Source organism: Planococcus citri, chromosome 5, assembly GCF_950023065.1.
Source record: "Planococcus citri chromosome 5, ihPlaCitr1.1, whole genome shotgun sequence".
NCBI lineage: Eukaryota > Metazoa > Arthropoda > Insecta > Hemiptera > Pseudococcidae > Planococcus > Planococcus citri.
In genome coordinates, this window is record NC_088681.1 from 31,075,949 (window position 1) to 31,095,175 (window position 19,227).

The 19,227-nt window shown below is 35.9% G+C and overlaps 1 protein-coding gene across 2 annotated transcripts in view; it reads right to left on the bottom strand.

The window, feature by feature from the left end:
- CtBP (C-terminal binding protein) overlaps positions 1 to 19,227 on the bottom strand; it is an 87,033-nt gene that overhangs the window by 5,688 nt on the left and 62,118 nt on the right. For both annotated transcript variants that reach the window (XM_065367850.1, XM_065367851.1), the window contains 6 exons: positions 14,755 to 15,691; positions 14,400 to 14,528; positions 5,921 to 6,143; positions 5,653 to 5,777; positions 1,319 to 1,418; positions 551 to 682 (listed from right to left, as the gene is read on the bottom strand). In XM_065367850.1, the coding sequence (XP_065223922.1) occupies positions 551 to 682; positions 1,319 to 1,418; positions 5,653 to 5,777; positions 5,921 to 6,143; positions 14,400 to 14,528; positions 14,755 to 14,952 (907 nt within the window). In that variant the 5' untranslated portion in view covers positions 14,953 to 15,691. The remainder of the gene's footprint in view (positions 1 to 550; positions 683 to 1,318; positions 1,419 to 5,652; positions 5,778 to 5,920; positions 6,144 to 14,399; positions 14,529 to 14,754; positions 15,692 to 19,227) is intronic.

Consider the following 19,227-nt stretch of genomic DNA (forward strand, 5'->3'; position numbering starts at 1 on the left):
CTACTTTTGAGCCAAATACAGCACTTTTTCAGTACTTTCGAAGTAACCCTGCCTAATATGTATTTCATAAATTCTAGTTTTTCTTTTTTCGATTCAAATCATCAACACACAATCTCCGAAATAGAAAAAAAAATCACCGTATGAATATGATGGAAATTTCGTCACAATAAGCTTTTAATTAATCAAACCTCGACGTTCGACCCTCAACACCCCCATACTCTTATACAACAATCAACGAACATCACAGCGTGCAACCTGGAAACGAACGAACCAAGTCAACGGGCACGGGTATAAGGGGTACCAGGCAAGCAGGGGCTCAACATAAGAGAAAAATCAACATATCATATTGTACAGTAGAGAGTAGAGAAGCACATCCTCCACACACATCTATGTCTAGTATATGGCAATTGATAGATAGGATATAAACGACACACAGCACAGCACAGACGCCGTGTGGCGATGATGGCTGTGCGGCGGGCGCATTTGTCGTATTTGCAAGAGAGAGATTCACGATTCGGTGTCGGTGTCGTGCGGACCACGACCAACGTACCTTGTAAAATATTATACGGTTCGTTTTCGTGTACGTCGAGTGCAGCTGCTCTGATTCTACCTTGTTTGAGAGCGGCGGCTAGCGCGTCATCGTCCACCAGACCACCTCGAGCTGTATTTACTAGAAATGCGCCTGAAACGAAAAAAATATAATATTAATTCTCTTTGAACGAGGATAATACAAGAGCATATTATAGGATACAGTGTAACGGAAGAGTCGAGAGATCGAATCGAAAAATTGCATCCAGTTGTCGCGTATAGGACGTATCATTTCTACATTACTGCAATTAACGCCATAAATACAAACAGTAGCAAGAAAATAAGACAGAAACGACGACGAATCCACTCAGAGGTCTTCTAAAATGAGTCCCGCCACCAGAAGTCGAGGAAAAAATTGACAATTGTGGTCGAATAGGTGAAAAAATGAAACTGTTATCTACTCGAATAAATCACCAAAAATACATTTAAATTTTTTATGAAAAAATATGTACAACTTTTGCTAATTTTTTGGTACACAGAAAATTTCACGTCCTCCAAGACCAAAAGATCGCCTGACAAGCTACATATTAAATCGCCAATCCATCTCGTACGATAATTATTCAACGCCAAATACGTATACGTAATAATATCGTAATATGTACGTGCGATGTGATCGCTGCGATCGTCGCGTCGTCGTCTTTGCCACTTGTCGCTTGCCAGTTTGTTTATTAATTTTTTCGCGCGCTGGAATGCAATTCAACTAACGATCTTGCCGCCGCCGCCGACATACCTGGCCTCATTTGTTTGATGGTGTACTCGTTAATTAAGTGATGATTATGTTCGTTAAGAGTACAATGAAGTGAAACGCAATCCGATTGGAACAGTAAATCCTGTCATCAAACATAAACAAGCGTAATTATTTATAAGTAATTTACTAAAACGTCGTAGCCATTATAACGGTTAAAAAGCGCAGAAAAAAAGTAATAATAATCATCGTCCATTAAACGTACCTTACCTACACATACACAAGTGTACCATACAAGTTAACAACGTAGGTGATTAATAAATCGATACATAAAATAAACTTATACATTCCCTCTTTTTTCACCACGATTTTATTGTCAAATTCAAAAGTGAGAGTAATTTCATCGAAATTTTACAGACTTTTCACCAAGATGCCACAGATTTGCAAAAACCACAGCATCCGTTGAAATTAAAAGTTGAAAAAAAAAATTACTTCGGTCAAGCCTCGTGGAAAATTTTTCTTCAAAAGTTCATCCCCATCGAAGGAAAAAAATTTCAACAAAAATGAGATCGTGTACAAGCGAAGAAGAATCCGAGCTCCACCGAATTTGATACCATTCTTTGCGAATACCATTGAAAAACATTTTCAAAACAGGTCTACTTGAGAAAGAGAGAGAGAAAAAAATCGGGAAATTTTTAAAAAGCTCTTCGAAAATTTCCATTAAAAGCGAAATAGACCGTAGACCTCGTTTCACGAGCCAAACAACACAAAGCTAAATCGTATAATTTTTCCACGAAGTAATTTTAAACGCAGCCGTTGGAAACTTTTTCTCGTCTGTTGGATACTTTTTTTTTTTCAAAAATGTTCTACATAGTTTTAGTTTTTTTCAACTCTGCTTTTTGTTGTTTTTAAAATGAAATTTCCAGCATCAAATTATACTCGTTGTCGAATTTACGAGTTATTTGATACAATGAAATGGATTTTTCCAACGACGCGACTGGATGTTCGATGCGTAAAAATTTGACGAATTTCGATACACGGATACGCACCCTGCGCCCCCTACCCCCTCCACTTATCGTTTCAATATCTTCGTGATTTTTTTTTTTTACATTTTCATGTATGTATTCGAACTTTTGAAATAGGTAATAAGTGTTTTCCTGCTGAAGAAAAAAAAACGCATTTACACAATTTTTTGGGATGAAAAGAAGGGTGGAGGTGAGGAAGAGGTGTTCAAGATGGAATGTGTTTTTCCTTTGCAAAAACGATATATTGACAAATTATTCATCTTTCAAATTGAAATTTCAAGGTGTTTAACAAAACTCCCTGAGAAATTCATGACTTTTAAGACTTTTCATGGCTGTTAGACACTCTGAATTTTCACGATTAGCTCCCTCTCACCCTCCAATTCATTTCTTTATTTTCTTTACTCTCCATTTTCCATTCTACAAATTTTGGTACAGAATTCTAAAAATCAATACCAAAAAACATCATGCTTTTCTCACAGTCTGCTGTATACTTCGATTTTTGACAGCCTTTTCGAAATTTTTACCTCAAGTTGTTTCCCAATTTTATTTTCGATTAACGTCGTAAAAATTCAAATGCTTCAATGTAATATTTTTACCCCCCCCCCCCCACAAAAAGCTACCTACTCTAATAATATTTTCAAAATTTTATAAAAAGTACTCATCATAAGAAAATTGGTTTTGCTCTACCATGGGGGAGGGGGAGAAGGGAAGAAAAAGTGGGAAAACTGGTGCATGAAGAATTATGACTTTTCATAGGGAGTTCCCCATTGGAATTTTCTCGAAAGAAAATTTCCAATGGATATCATTGTGGCGAATACAGTTTTTAAAAAAGAATTTCCCTTTTCTCTTCCACTCAGTCATACTGAAAAAGAAGCAATAAATGGGTAAATCGTAAAAATTACATCATCAAGTAAATGAAAACAATTGCACTGCAATCATATAAAATACTTGAAAATGTCACTTTTTACATAAATCTTCTTCCCCTTCTCCTCAATTCCCAAAAATTGTACTGAAAATCAATTTTAAAAAAATTTCTAGATGTAAAACTACTCTTTCAAACATATTTCATTTTTTTGAATACATTATAGTTGAAATATTTTTGTGTTTTCTCAGAAATGGAAACGATGTGAGGAAAAATTCGAATACTGACTCGAATGGCTAAAATTTCTAGCATGTTTTGTGAACCTAGTTGTCAAGTAAAATTTAAAGGACGATGCCCTGAAACTGAAAGAAATCGAAGGAAACTGTTTCATCAAAAAAGGCCAAGCGCAAGAAGAAAAGGTGCATCGAAGAACAGCCCCTCCAAATATGCACCCCAAAGAAACTCGAAATTAGATAAGAAAAAATTCAATAGGGTGTCAAAATCAAGATTTTCAATGACATTGATTCTAATGATCGTTCACCCCCACCCCCCGTGTTAAAACTGAGCTCCATAATGCTGGATTCAGGGCCTAAAATTTTGAAAAGTGCATAATTCAACTCTGGAGGAGGTTAGAATTGACTTTGAAATGGGACACGATTTTCAGAACCACGATCAGCGTTCTTGAAAATCTTCACTTGTCATCTTTAATTTCATGCCTTAAATTTCAGAGCACAACTGGCATTTTAAAGAACACCCTGTTGATTTAACTCGGCGTAATGAAGCATTTAGCCACTGAAAATTCAACGAGAAAAAAAATCGACGTAAAAAATGAAAGAAAAAGTCAACAATTTGTTGAAATGGCACCAGAAAAAAATATTTCAGCTCGAACTTCTCTCAAAGGCTGAAAGGAAATGCAGTAAACGACGAAACTAGGCGAAGATTAGGCTTATTTCGTCCATCTGCTGCATGTAATATGCAGTACATATAATAGACGGAGAGAGTTGATAACAGTACAACTGGCTGAGATGGAAAGAAGAAAGGGGAAAAATAAAACGAACGGAACTCCACAATCGCAAGTATAAGTAATATGCAATGTACCAGCACTAGAGCCAGCTTACGTTAGTGAACTAGTAATACGGTATGTAAGAAGATGTGTATGTGGTAGTTGGTCGGTTATCCCGACGGGCTATTGTGAAAATTCGACAATTATCGATTCGACGCGTCGATATGTGTACATGTTTTTTCTCGTAATAGAGTGTATTCGAGAGAGAGCAGTAAGTGTTGCTGGTTGTCGTCGTTAAGGTATCGTTTTATGTACCTAACTATTCGTAAAACGAAAAGAAGAAGAAGAAAAAAAACAGTGTCTGGAGTCGTTAGGTTAGATTATGATGGCTCGATCAACTCAGCTTACTAGCTCATTTCAGCGAATTCGCTCGACATTACTTTATTAACACCAAAAAATAAGACGATTTCGAAAATAAAAACGAGCAAAAATGAATAAGACGAACTCTGAAGTGATAGGATAGAAGGAAAACCGATATGCGAGTGCGAGAAAAAGCAAATAAAATGTAGGCATAATAACGACAGGATAGGAGGAAAATAAGCAGAAAACCGTGAACCTATCCTGCTCGAGTTATTCTCATTATATCGTTAAAACGCATACCTCACTCAGTCCTCACTCCATTGGCACGAGGCGAGGAGGGAGGAGTTATCGACGCGACGTCGCAGTCGTACAGTCAAAGCTACAGCAACCTATAAGCTCAACACTGCTCTCTGCTCTCTCGAACTCGAATGCTACAGACTGGGGAGGAAATTGGCGAGATGAGGTGAGGATTAGGCGGAGAGTGCGGAAAATATGGTTTCATTACACGATTAAACTCTGCGGTAAAAGCGTTTTTGCGCTTTTCAGTTTTCACGTGCCAGTTTCTGTCTCTATCTCTCTCTCTCTCTCTCTCTTGTAGTTACGTTTACTTATCATTTAAACGTGTACGGATATAGCGGGTAAATTTACCACCGCCTACTTCAGCACAGGTCTGCTCGTCTCTTTGGTTAGGCTAGTAACCGAGTCGCTGAGCTGATAAAAGATGAAAGGAAAAAAGGGAGGAATACCGCAAGTTGTACGTAAACTGACGATGAGCCTTATGTTTTGACTTTTAATAACACACGAGGATGAATTTGTTTTCATTGTTTATCATTTGAATTTTTAATCCCGTGACGGAGGTATGAAGGTGGCTTTTAGCTCTATTCCTTCTTCTTATGTTCGAAGCATGACCATCGTTTTCCAAATTCGAAATCACGTCGATTAAAAATATGAACCAATTATGCCAAAAACACAAGCTAGAAAATTTCGAGTACAATTTTCATCACATTATTGCCTACTTAAACTTGGCGTACATACTGGCAAAACTACCTCGAAATCATAACCTTTTAGCATAATATCATCATACGTAAACGCATATTGCACTATTTGCACTTGTATAAAATGTACTTACTTGTAAAGTATAAAGTCTAGTAAGGCCTAGTGATTTTTCTATACCATCAGGCAAGTAAGGGTCATAAAAAATAACGTTAAAACCGAACGCTTTCGCTCTCAGTGCAACAGCCGATCCGATTCTTCCTGTAATAAAAAAAAAAAAAACCACCAACGAATTACCATCTAGATCTACTCAAAAAAGGGGTTTCGACCCTCGAATCGATATATTTTCTATTTTTTTCATAGCATACACGTCGTTAATTAAAGTAAGCTATATTTTGACTCACCTAAGCCGACAATTCCTAAAGTATCTCCTCTTATTCGAGCGCATCCTTGTGCTGCTTCTCTAACTTGTTCTGGGCCGGTGAATTTCTTGCCTTCTCTAACCATCATCGCTAACCAAAACGTTCGACGATATAAATTCAATATTAAACACATCGTTGTATCAGCTACTTCTTCTACACCGTATCCCGGTACATTACAAACTGCTATTCCTAATTCTCCAGCCGCCTGAGTGAAAATAAAAACAAAAGCAAATCAAAAATAAACGAAATTAGAACATTTTTCGCTGGCTCGAGTAAATTACTTAGTATAAAAATAACTCACCTAAAAAAAAACTATCAAATCTATACAGACGATACCTATAATATTATATTTTCATCGCAGATGTTTTCCTTAATCTCATCTTTTCTCGTCCTCGCTTTTTCCTTTATTTATACGCTCAATGTCCTCGAAAAGAATTAAATCACTGTTCCAAACATTTTTTGATATTCACGACGAGATGATAAAAATGCCGATCGATAAATTTAATTATCTCATTTTACGACAAAACTACCCAATTCCTTCCTTCCTCCCCTACCACACCCACACACCTCGTGCTTTCATTTTTAAACTCCAGTCTTCGCTTTCGACATACCAAAAAAAAAAAAAGTTATCACTTGGTAATAATTCTTGGATGGAAAAAACTTGACAAAAAAAGCTCTCGTAAAAGTAAAAATACGCTGCTTGTCTAAATTTAAGGCGTTGATACGAATAAAGAAGATGAAAAAACACTAGAATGGTTATCAATAAAAATCATTCATTTTTTTATAGAAGCATTAATCCGAGACATCTTCAGCCATTTATGTACCTGAATGTAAAAATATCCTCTTCCTTCACCAGATTTCAAAAGTGAACAAATTGGGAAAATTTAAAAATTTTCATTTTCTTCTATAAGAAATTTTCAGACATTTTTAGCTCCTTTTGAGCGAAACATGCAAGTAGTGTCTCGATTCTTGTTTTCTTTTCCAAATTTTTATTTCTCGGTAATTTTCAATTTCAGTGAAAAATTTCAAACATCGGAGGACAAATACCGGAAATATCAGAAAAACGACAAAAATTGATCAAACGATAGATACTTCATCCCACAGGCTCGAGTATAACTCGATCAATCGTGTGGTACCTATCAAACTCTAACTAAGCGTACCTAGTCGACTTATTGCAGAATGAAAAGCTCGGTCCAGCGTCGTGTCGCTTCCGTATCGTGAGAAGAGTTTTTGGTAATTGAATTTCCACGCTATTATATTTTTTACGATTATTTTCACCGAACGCAAACGCAGCAGTAAGTTAGTAAATCGAGGGATAATCTAATTGGATTCCCATTTTATTCGTCAACAAGCGTTCTCCTTTGCTCGTTGACTTTCCAACTTTTCTATCTACTTATTTACCCCCTTCCCCTCGACCATCTCCAGTTCGAAAGTCCGAGTCACGATTTTCGTTGGCGTTGCTTACCACCACCGTACTACTGCCTTAGGTCATTATACTCATTCGCAGTACTTTTCCTCTCCTTAATAATTGGACGGTCGAAAAAATATAATGATAAAGGAGAGAATATCGCCCATATTTTTCAACAACGTATAAATACTTTTGGGAACTGTTTCGCGTAATTCCTTCTCACTTGGTAGTTTTTCCTCTCCTGTGCTGTCATATTTTTCAAGTTTATTACCAAGTTGTGATCCCAAATTTTCAGTGGAAGACGAGGGAAGGTTCGAATCAAAAAAATAAGGCTATATTCGTGTTCAGCACCTCCGAAAACATACAATTCGATATATCACATGATATCGACATTTTTTCAAAATTTCAACTTCGAAGCAAAAAGATGAGACTCTTCCATAAAAATGCTCATTTCAAAAATACAATACTTCGAGAATTGGCGCGAAAATTCATTTTCAAATTTTTCTATAATTTCAAATCGTAACTTTCGAATCAAAATTCAATTTCTGAAGTTGAACCGTCAATTTCAAAAGACCAATTTTGAATGTTTCAAAATTTGTTGGAACGTTTTGAAATCTACACTCAAATAGCCTTCCAAAAAATGGAATTCGTTTTCAGCTATAAGTGATTTCTCAAAAAATATTTATCCCTGAAGCTGTGAAGTGTCAAAAAGTCTAGAAATTGTTCTTAGGCTTTTCCAAATTTCACCCCCCCCCCCATACCTAAAAATACCATCACCTGCATCTTCGCCACAAAATTCTCAAACCGAAGACGACGACGAATCAACAGTCGCCAACACGACGGGACGATTTCGTCGAACACCTGAATCATCAAAAATTCAAATTCCGAAGAATAAATACGAGTAAGTATTTCTAAAGCGTCTGCAAGTCTGCATCCTGCACCTTCAGTCTACCGACCAAAGACACAATCAAGATTCCCATACCGTTTCCATTTTATATATTCCAATTAAAATCCGGTCATTTTTGCTTACGGTGATAATACAAAACGAATGTTTTCGCTAAACAGAATAAAAAAAAAACAATGTAACCCTTATACAGCGTAAAATTTAATTAACCACGTAGAATCGCAACATTTTTCTCTCCAGCTCTCCTCATTGCCTTCGGATGGTCGCGTCGAGTCGTTCGATAAAACTACGACTACACTACTGTAATAATTAAGAAAAGAAAAATTTTATCAACTTGGCATTATTTCTCGGGCATTTGCTACTCGCGCATCGTATTATTCGCGATGAATCATAATATTTCACGTTTCGCTGTACTTCATCAATTTGACCAGCAGAATCGCAAGATGCGCGAAACTTCGAAAACCCATTTTTCTCGGTATACGATTCAACGTCATCAGCGAATTCAAAGTCTGAATTCGATACAGCAGGATACCTTAGCGTTTGTTCTTCGTGTATTTTTTTTTCGCTTTTTATCTCGTTTGGTTATTTTTTATTTTCTTTTATCAAAATGTGTATCTGTTTACTCAAATAGGTATTCAGAAAACAAATCAAATGAAAAAGGCGAGGAGATTTTTTTACAGCAAATCTTTATTCGAGTCAGCCATTAAAAAAAAATTGAAACTGCAACTAGGCATTTAGAAAAGCACCCAGACAGGCACCTACATAATTTCATTGTTGATTAATTTCTTGGCGATTTTCGACAACTAATTTCAAATTGATAGTTTACATAAAATGAAACCGAACAGACAAGGCGTCACGTCACGTCACGGTAAAAGACAACCACTAACGAATCGATTAATATAGTCCATTAATAATTACTCTATAGTTACTTTGAAAACGATTCTTTCTAACACGATTTCTCCGACGAAACTATTGGAGCATCGTTGAAAAACATTTCAAACTCAAAAAATACATAGTTGACATAATAACTGAATCTATCGACCTCCTAGCATGAATAAAATTCACTTCTGCGAGGGTGCCTGATTTAGAAGGGTACTTTAAAAATGAAAAATGAGCCAATAATACTCTACTTTCCTCAAAAAATGTTTTAAAAATTCGGAAAAAAGGACATTTTTCCTCATTTATTTAAAAAAGGACATCCTGCAGACGAAAGATATTTCGTTCTCGCCCACCTCACAAGCCATAAACTTTTTTTTCATCATAGGGAGGCGAATGCAAAAAAGTCAGCATCCCAATCAGCAAAATAATTATATAGACGGAGAAAAATTTGAACTCCATTCAAAACAGATAAAATTTTAGAAACTGAATTCCATTTTTTAATTATTGGAGAATTTCAGAAAAACTCAAATTTGACTCATTTCTTATGAGAAAATCAAAATTTCACCCTGTTGAAGTAGAAAGCCTAAATTCGATTTAAATCCCTTCTCAATCTGTCGAATCAATTTACAACGGTCTCAAACTGTTACGAGTTCGTTGCTTGCTGCTGAATTCTATCGACGCATTTTTATGATAATTATTGAACTAAAAAACTAGAAAATTCGATGCAAATCGCAGAATAGCTTTGAAATCATCATTAATCGATTCTGAAAGTTGATAAAATTATAAAACTCGCGAAAAAGTGAAACGTAACGTTCGCCATCTGCCTCGGAATAATCCAAGTCACCCAATATATTTTAAAAATACCCAGAAACACCCACATCTCTCGGTAAAAATCAAACCTTCTCTGAACAATTTATCAATTTCCAAAGCTATAAAATTCAATTCAGCGAGTTTTCCCGCGCATTCGTCGAACGAACGAGTAAACGGTCGACTTTATAATATTATTATTTGTCGTTAAGAGTAATGGCCCGCAGTAAATATACGAGTGACCGAGTTTTGTTCATTCTAAAAGTACACACGAAACCGAGTATGTTATAAAATACCAGTATCTATATCTGTATTGTACGTGTACATTATACATGAAAATAAAAAAATTCGTACAACAACGCGACAAAAAATACGCATAATTTTCAAATTTTTATTCAACAGCGACGATATCTCGAGTCGACGCAAAAATACGACGAAAGAATAACTGATCTCCCAATCATGGGATGAGAGGCAAGCGGGGTACCTAGGGGAAGGGTTGTCCGAGAAAAGCGGAATCGTAAAAAAAAAAGTTGTAACTCTGGGTAATCTAGTATTTTTTAAATGAAGATTTTAATATCCACTCTCGATGGTTCGATTTGAGGTCCACGACGAAGAGAATGCTGACAACGTACTTTGATCTAAATACAAAATAGATAATACTCCCAGTATAAGGTGAAAAATCAAGAGGTCAAAGGCGAGTGGGAGGTAAAATAAAAAAGGAAGGAAACGAAATAAGGTTAGTAGAATTATCAATACCTATAATATTTTATTAAAAATAACTATTCCAAGAACGCAGCAGTGTTTGCTTTGATTACGATGACGTTAAAGTAAACAGTAGTTCGATACCTTTACCTATATATCCAATTATTTTTTAAATACAGGTACCAGTTGAGTGATTTCACTAGCCAAGTTTTCAAGAAGAGAGAGATAAACAGAGAGAAAAATGATATCGTGAAGTGCAGCACAAGTATCATACTTGGTACAGTATGTTTCGAAAGTGCCTCTTAGTCCAAAAATGACTTGTCAGGCCAAATTTCATTTTCTAAATTTTTTTTTTAGTGGATTCTGAAGAATCGAACTTTGGTAATATTTTTAATTTTCTACCCCTGGAAAAATTACCACAAAAGGGCTCAAAAAGAAATTCGGCATGGTAATATTTTAAATTTTCTACCCCTGGAAAAATTACCACAAAAGGGCTCAAAAAGAAATTCGGCACCTCTTCAACTAGGATTTTTGAAATCTTCTTATGCGAATTCAAATATAAAATTACAAGTTAAAGTATAGTAGGAGAAAAAAATGAAAATTCTCATCAAAAATTTTTGTAACGCATGACTTATTCAAAATGTTTACAAAACCTTCAGCGCGATATTTTTCATATCTTCGTTCTTCTCGAAGAGTAAAACGCTCATAAAAAATTACGATCGCTCACAAGAGGAGGAAAATATTGAGAATTTTTAAAAAGTTTTTCAAATTAGTCATAAGAAGAAAAAAACACAGCCTGATAATAACACTCGAACTCGAAATCACTCCACAATTTTTCGCTACACTGGTATCGAGTGATGAAAACTTACGAGACATACGGTAGCAGGTAGCAGAATAGTTAGCTGTTGCTGCTACCGTCGCTTCATAATACTAATTAGATTACGCGGGCAAGCGAACGAGCGTGCGCGATCGCGTAATTAACCTTGTTGTAGCACAAGCACAATATATACCTATATAATATAATATGCATGCGTGTAAATATAGAGGGAGAGAGACTTTCTCTCTAATTTAACCGTTTTCCGAATACCTCTGCCTGTCTATATATGTTCGATACTACATTATATACGACTGCGAACATTCTTTCTTTCTCTCTTTCTTTATCGTAAACATTTCTCGTTCACCCTTCTCAACCTGTCCTGTTTCATTGACCATTATCAAACATCGGCCAGACGATGACCGGCGACTCACTGATCTGACCAACCTTTCGAAAAAAAAATTCATCGTAGACTTACGACTACGTATACGAAGATGAGAAAAAAATCTCCATACAACACATACGACTTACGAGTAGGCACTTTCGTAGGACATAGACATACTCGATCAGTATGCGTAGTGTACACATAATCCTCGTAATAACAGTCGAGATTACCCGGGTCGTGGACGATAAGAAGAGCGGGGAAACAAGGTGTCGCGTACATACCGGTAATGAATGATAAACCGGTTTTCTTTTCGCGATTTTTTTTTTTTTGAAAGTTACGTAAAAAGAAAAAAAAGTTTATGCGTGAGGACAGAGCAATTGCAGATTTATAACAATTAGCCTCAAAAACTCGACATACTATACGTGAAATGGTGAATATTTTTATTTTGTAAGTATGCACAATATATTGTATTTTGACAGTGGAAAGTTTCGAAGGCTAGGACTCGATGTCTGAAAATTTTTCATCCATGAGAGTACTCGTAAAATGAGAAATTTACAAAAATTGTTCAAAAAGCACACCATGCGCAGAAAATTATTTTCACGAAATTGGAAAATCGAACCAATAAAATGGTCATTTTCTGTTCCAAGCCAAAAAATCAGATGTATCCCCTGTTGGGCACATGAAACTATTTGACTCACAGACCAGAAAATCTCCACTTTTGGTCAATATCGTGAGCCTTTAGCAACATCTCAATTTTCTCCAGCAATTCCAAATTGTTCCGGAAAAGCCAAAGTGAATTTAGCATTTGTGAGTTCGGATGGTATATGGTACTTCTACGTCTTATCATGAACCTTGTCGAATACGTCGTCCTCGACACTTCAATTTTTTGCAATTTCCTACAAATTCACTGATTGGTCAAAAATTCATTTTCAAAGTGTCATACAGAACATTTCACGGCAACACAAATCAAACCTCCTCCACGTAGGCTCAAGTTAATTTATTTTCAGACCTTCTAGAGTAAGTAATTTAAAATTCTTGGATCAGACTTTGGAACGGTTTGAGAGTGCATGTTGGATTGTAGGGGATTTGGGGAGTTGATCAAAGTAATCCTCACGCTGATTCGTATCGTTTCGTTCAAAAAAAAAAAGAACATGAAAAATACATATTAAAAATTTGCCACGAGGACGGTTTCTTTTAAATTTTTCGGATTTTTAAAAACACGTCAAAAAATCGAAAAAAGGAAACTCAGGCACCTAAAATTTTGGTTATGGATCTATCTTGGCACCAGTGGTTCCCAAGTTGAAGATTCTCAAAATTTTTTCATACCATTTAAATCAGAGCCAAAACTTTAAAAGGACCAAAATATTGTCAAATTTGAGAAACATTGCACAAAATTGACCTTTCTTATGACGTTTTTCAAGTTTTTTGCACCTCCTGCTTTTTTGAAAGAAAAAAGAAGAAAAAATGGGGGAAAATTGAAGAAGATCCGTTCAGCGAATCAGGTCCCTAACTTCGAACTTCATCATCCAAATGCGGTTCTTCCTCAAAACGCAGAATGATCTATCAAATTGTTTCGCCACTCACTTTCAAAAAAACTACAGAATCTCATCTTTTTAAAAAAATGATTTTTTCTCGGGAATTTTCGAAACGAATAATCTGACATTTTTCCCAAGGTTTTACAACGTCAGGAGAACTTTCATTTCCCTCTGCATCCTCGTCCTTACACGGCGAAGATTTTCCCCCCAAAAATACTTATATCACGCTATCCAACAGATAACCTTCTCCCTCTCATGCACACAAAATCCATACTTCTCATCATGATCAAATTTTGAAAAACCTTTCTCCAGTCTTCAAAAATTATTCGAATTTGATCCTGTAAATTTACACATCTCCTTCCTATCACCATCTTCATCTCTATCCAAAAAATCAGAGCTCACACATATAGAAACGAAGTTGGACTTAATTCATCAATTCATCAATTTCTTTTCAAGTTTTCTAGAAGGCAGACTTCACATCAACAGTCTGTTTCAATGTAACTCAAAATGCCAGAAATTGGTCATCTTTTTTTCAAAGTCTCCATATCACCTTCAATACTACTCTGCACCAAATGTAGAGTTTTTTCCTCCTCGCGAGCACTACTTTCATTCAAAATTCACCAGTTACACGATTGTACAAGAGAATCAAATTATTTTACAATTTTTTTCTCGGAAATTTCGCAGAAAAATTAAAATTAGCATCAACTCGTTTCAAGCTATTTTGGCAATACGTAACGTTTAGTCGAAAAATTCGGCCAATTTTTCCAACGCTCGATAATTGCAATCGCCAGCAGGCAACAACTACCACCAACTCATGAGAGTGAGAGCTCCGTCTACACACGTTGATAACCAACCTCACAATCAGCAGGTGTTTCGAAGATATAGAAATTATGATTTGAAAAAACTCGAGTCATCACCCACACCACATAATCGTATACAACTCTCGTCTCATACTACTCGTACGATACCCTACGATATTATGGTTAAAAAATACAAAAAAATGAAAAAATTACGCTACAGTACTCACCTTAACATCGATATTATCTACCCCGCTGCCGATTCTAACAATAATACGTAAAGCTTTAAATTTTTCCAAGTCTTCTTTAGTCAATATAATGGTGTGCCACATCAGAGCGCCGACGGCTTCGTTTAATACCTGCGGGACGAGCAAAGCAGAAAAAAAAAACTCGAGTAAGAAATCCGCTCAAAAATCGCGTCAACAATATACCTCTAATAATCGGATCATCAAGAAGACGTAACGTTGAAGGAAAGGGTCTAAAGAGCGAGGGAAAGACTTATTAACCTGAAACCTTCTTCAGGAAGACTTTCGGCTCATCGAACGCAAATCCTTCACGTACGTCTACGTAAGAACATTTTCTCACCTTTTCGTGTATTTCGGACGTTGACTGTGCATCGCAAAAGGCCACCGTGGCGACGTCTTTTAAGATAGGCATTTCAATCGAGCAATCGCGACCGTCGAGCAGAGCGACCAGCGGTCTGCTCTGCATCGGGCCATTGGTAATCGGGCCGCGTAAATTATCAATCCGTGGTCTTTTAGGCAACATCTTACGTTTGTCCATTGTACCAGAGGCACCGAATACTCCTCGTTAAATCGCGACGTGTTTCCGGCTTTATCGTAATACTACACTACAATCGAAGTACCGATTCGGTATCTATATTTTGTAAAATATGACGTATAAAAAAAACGCAGCACCAAAAATGACCAGAAAATCACACGCATATACACACGATGAATACAAAGGCGAGACAAACCAGAAAACGCGCAAATAATACAATCGCGATTATTCTTCGACAAATAAGCGTGAACTTGACGATCGATAAGACTTATTCTCGACACAGCACATCGAATAAATTTACACAAACACACATAGAGGTAGGTACACAAAACAAACAAAACTTTACAGGTAGGTAGATTCACTCGCGAGAACTCCGGCGCCGATTCAGAATAATGGGTAAAAAAAAATATTAAAATAAAAAAAATTGCACACAGTATTTATAAATAATACAGGTAACGAAATAACATCAACCGCCGAAATACAACACCAAAATTTTAAACGACGCGAAAATCTTCTGCTTGTTTCGTTCCGGTTTCCGTCGTCGTCTTCGTCGTCGTTGTGGTCGGCGCAGCTATCGTTCTCTTTTTCTAGTGTCTTCCAGGCAGCGAGTAGCTTTTATCAATCAAATAAGATTATGATTCGTTATATCATAAAATCGTTTTTTAAACGGACGATAGCCGGTGATTCGTCTCATAGTGAATTCTTCATCAGATTAAAGACTGTAGGATATTCACCGAAAACCCTGTTGACAGAAAAGAAAAAAAAAAACACCAAAAATTAGTAAAAGTGTTTGAACAAGCTGGTAAATTAAAATTACACACGAGTAGGTTCAACAAAATTATACATATGCAATATGTATCCAAAATACAGAGAGTCGATTAAAGCCACAGGGAAGGGGACGGAATGGTATTTGTAAAGCATGGCATAGAAACCCATCACATTCACAAACCGAAGTAGGCTGGTAGATAATTTGGAATTTTAGAAAAATGGTCAAAAACCGAAGGAAACCATGAGCTGTGATCATATCCCATTCAAAAGAGTTTCAAATTTTGTAGATCCAACTCAAATTAAATAAATCACAGTCGAAGACTTCAGTAAAGAAAGTACAAAAAAATGGCAAGAAATTTAAAATCCAAGTAAATGTTTCCCAAACGTTCGAAACTCACAAAAAAATTTATAAAACCGTCATAAACTTACTGAATGTTTGAATCAAATAGAGGGTGGATGGGAAACTTTTTTTCAAAGATGACTTTCCAGGGCTCTACAGAATATTCAAATCAAAATGCAAGACTTTTGTACGACCTTTCCAAATTTTAGATTTTTACTTCCCCCCTCTCCTCGGCTCTTCCCATCACAAGCGTAAACATAGCAAAATTTTCTAATTAAAATGCAAAACTTTTGCGTCTGTAAAACTTCGTCGAAATTCTGATAGATACATATTTGAGCAGAGTATTTTTAATCGTCAAATTTTACCGTTCACCCATCTCTCTAAGAACTACACTCTCAAGATTCGCAAAATCTCATTCAATTGTACCGTACGTACGCTCCCTTCCAAATTACAGGGTGTTCAATAAAATTTTCTCCATCAAAATTCAGGACTTCGGTGAAAACTTTTCAAAAGTCTATAATTATGCTGAACCCAAATACAGCATTTCTTGAAGTTGACCCCCCCCCCAGCTTTTCAAATGCTGCTACCTTCCCTATTTCCTCAAAAGCACACTTCAAAATTTCCTCAGATTTTCACCCCTCCCTTCCACAAAATATTTTCTCTTCGGATTTGAGAATACTTTTGAAGTTTCTCCCCCCCCCCCGCATCATAGCAACTTGAAATGCAGGATTTAGGCAGAACATTTTCAAAGACTGCCAATTTTTTTAGATCCTCTCACCACATGATGACTTCAACTCCCTCTCAGAAAATAAACTTACAAGTTCGATCGTTAAAGAGTGTCATTCAGATTTCATACTTCAACATTTCTGAAGGTGAAGCAAGTCATGATGAACATGAATTTTGAACAAATTTTTTACACTATGGTGCAATTTTGATTATTTTGAGAAAATTTTTTGTTTTAGCTACTTATCGGTCATATCAAGAGAATTTTCAAATTTATTCAAAATTTCATCGTTTCATTTCACTCCAACAAATTTGTTTTCACATCAGATAAAGGACGATGAACCCTTAAATCAAAAAACAATCAGCATAGCCAAATAAAAGGCACATTTCTGGTTTGAAAACTCTTGTCATTGATGGTTTTTTTTTTTGGTAAAATTGAGCAGAAAATTGTACTTCTTTCTTTTAAGCATCCCCATAAACCTGAGTCATACAGGATGCAGAGGAAGGGGGCACAAAAAGTTTGAGGCAGTGAATTTTCAAACATATATGGAGGTTCATGAATGAGGTTCCAATAAAAAATTCTCCAATAAAGTTGAGCTTTCCAAAATATTAGATGGGTAAGCTTTCCTGGGAGAAAGATTTCTAAATTCTGCAATTCAGTTTTCCTTCAATTTTTTTTTTTCTAGAATCCCCATAGATTTTTACGAAAATTTGTAAAATATTTCAAAAAAGAAATGGAAGTTTTTCAGGGGAAATGAATGTAATCATTTTGCTAGAAAATTTTTTGCCTTACAGGTTTTTCTTCTTCGTAGAACCTGTGATTTTTTTTCCCAAAAAAATGATTTTAATCGACTTGCTTTGATGAAGTTTGAAATTTTTTCAAGCATCCCATCTCAAGAAAAACAGAACTACTGACTGGTCTCAAAAAAAAAAAAAAAAAAAAAAAAAAAAAAAAAAAAAAAAAATGGAAGGAAACAAGATTGCAGAGCTTGGTGCAAAAACTGAGTTGACTTAAAACCCATCAATTCTGAAAGGGGTAGGGGAGGTGTTGGCAAAATGAGGTCAACAGGTTCGAACTATCCACAACAAAATGAACACCTGCACCCACTCCAAGAACTCGTCAAAAAATCGAGAAGTTTTAAAATGGAACAAACAAATCAGAACCTCGTAACTTCCTCAACAACCTTCAAATAGTAAAGTGCGAAAAATAAAACAGGCAAGGGGATCAGACAAAACCAGGACGGAAAAGTCCGCCGAAAGAGATAACAACAACAATATGCGAGATTCGACACACTCATCTCTACCCTGCATCCTCCAGTCCCTTCTCGACACAATTTTCCAACACCATTCTCCAACTCCTTCTTTCCTTCCCACCCTCCGGCCAACGAACACATATACACGAGAAGTAAGTAAAAGCTCCAAGGAATCACCGCAATTATGAAACAAGTAAGTACAAGCAAACAAACTTTCGCAAAAGTTAAACATTAACTACACTGCATAAGTATATGCTAAACATTCGACTTGAAAACTTTCAACCCTTACAACAAAGTAGTAAGAATTAAAGCTTCGACTTCATAAAGTTTTTAGTCCCTCTCTCGCTCGTCCTCCCACCCGCGTACTCGCATATACAACGACGACTGGATGCTTTCCCCACATTTCCCTCTTTATTTCGCGATATTTCTCATGGTGTTTTCTTCCCCTCGTCAATGTATGTATTGCTCGTAACACGTTCCGAAGCTGCAAGTCTACGTATGCAGTGTAGGTATTACTACTACACGTCAATACGCACACAAACAACGTGAAAGTCATTCAAACTTTTGTAAATCACAATATGGCAAAACTTTTGACCCAATAACGTATGTATGCACTATGTACATACGTTATAGTCGGTAAGTAATAAATATATTTCCTCGTCGTTTTAAAAAGTGGCGAATATATTACGTACTTTCGCAGCATCTGCATCTTCCATCAGATGAGATGATATTATCTCATAAATTTTTGTACGACTATGGCCAAATTTTGAAAATTTTTCTAATTATTCATTCTCGAATTCTAAAATATTTTTCATGATATTCATTTTTTGACATTTCTACGAAACATTTTTCGTACTTGAAATCTTTATTTAAAAAAGGGAATTTTTCTTTCATTTTCTCGTTTTTTAAAACGCATTTCTTGTAATTCATTCGGTTTTTTTTTAAATATTGAAAAATATACATTCATTTTTTCCCCTAAATATTTTTCAAAACTGTTTCCCTTCAAAATCCATCATCAAAATAATTATATATCTCAATAATTCTGAGAATTGGCAACACAAACACAACACATTATTGGTACAGGTATTTTACACATAAAATACGCAAACAATATTTTCTCGTATCCAATTATTTCTTCGTAAGTTGACAAATTCTTTTCACCGAAGATATTGTTGACAACGCCATCGTGTCACC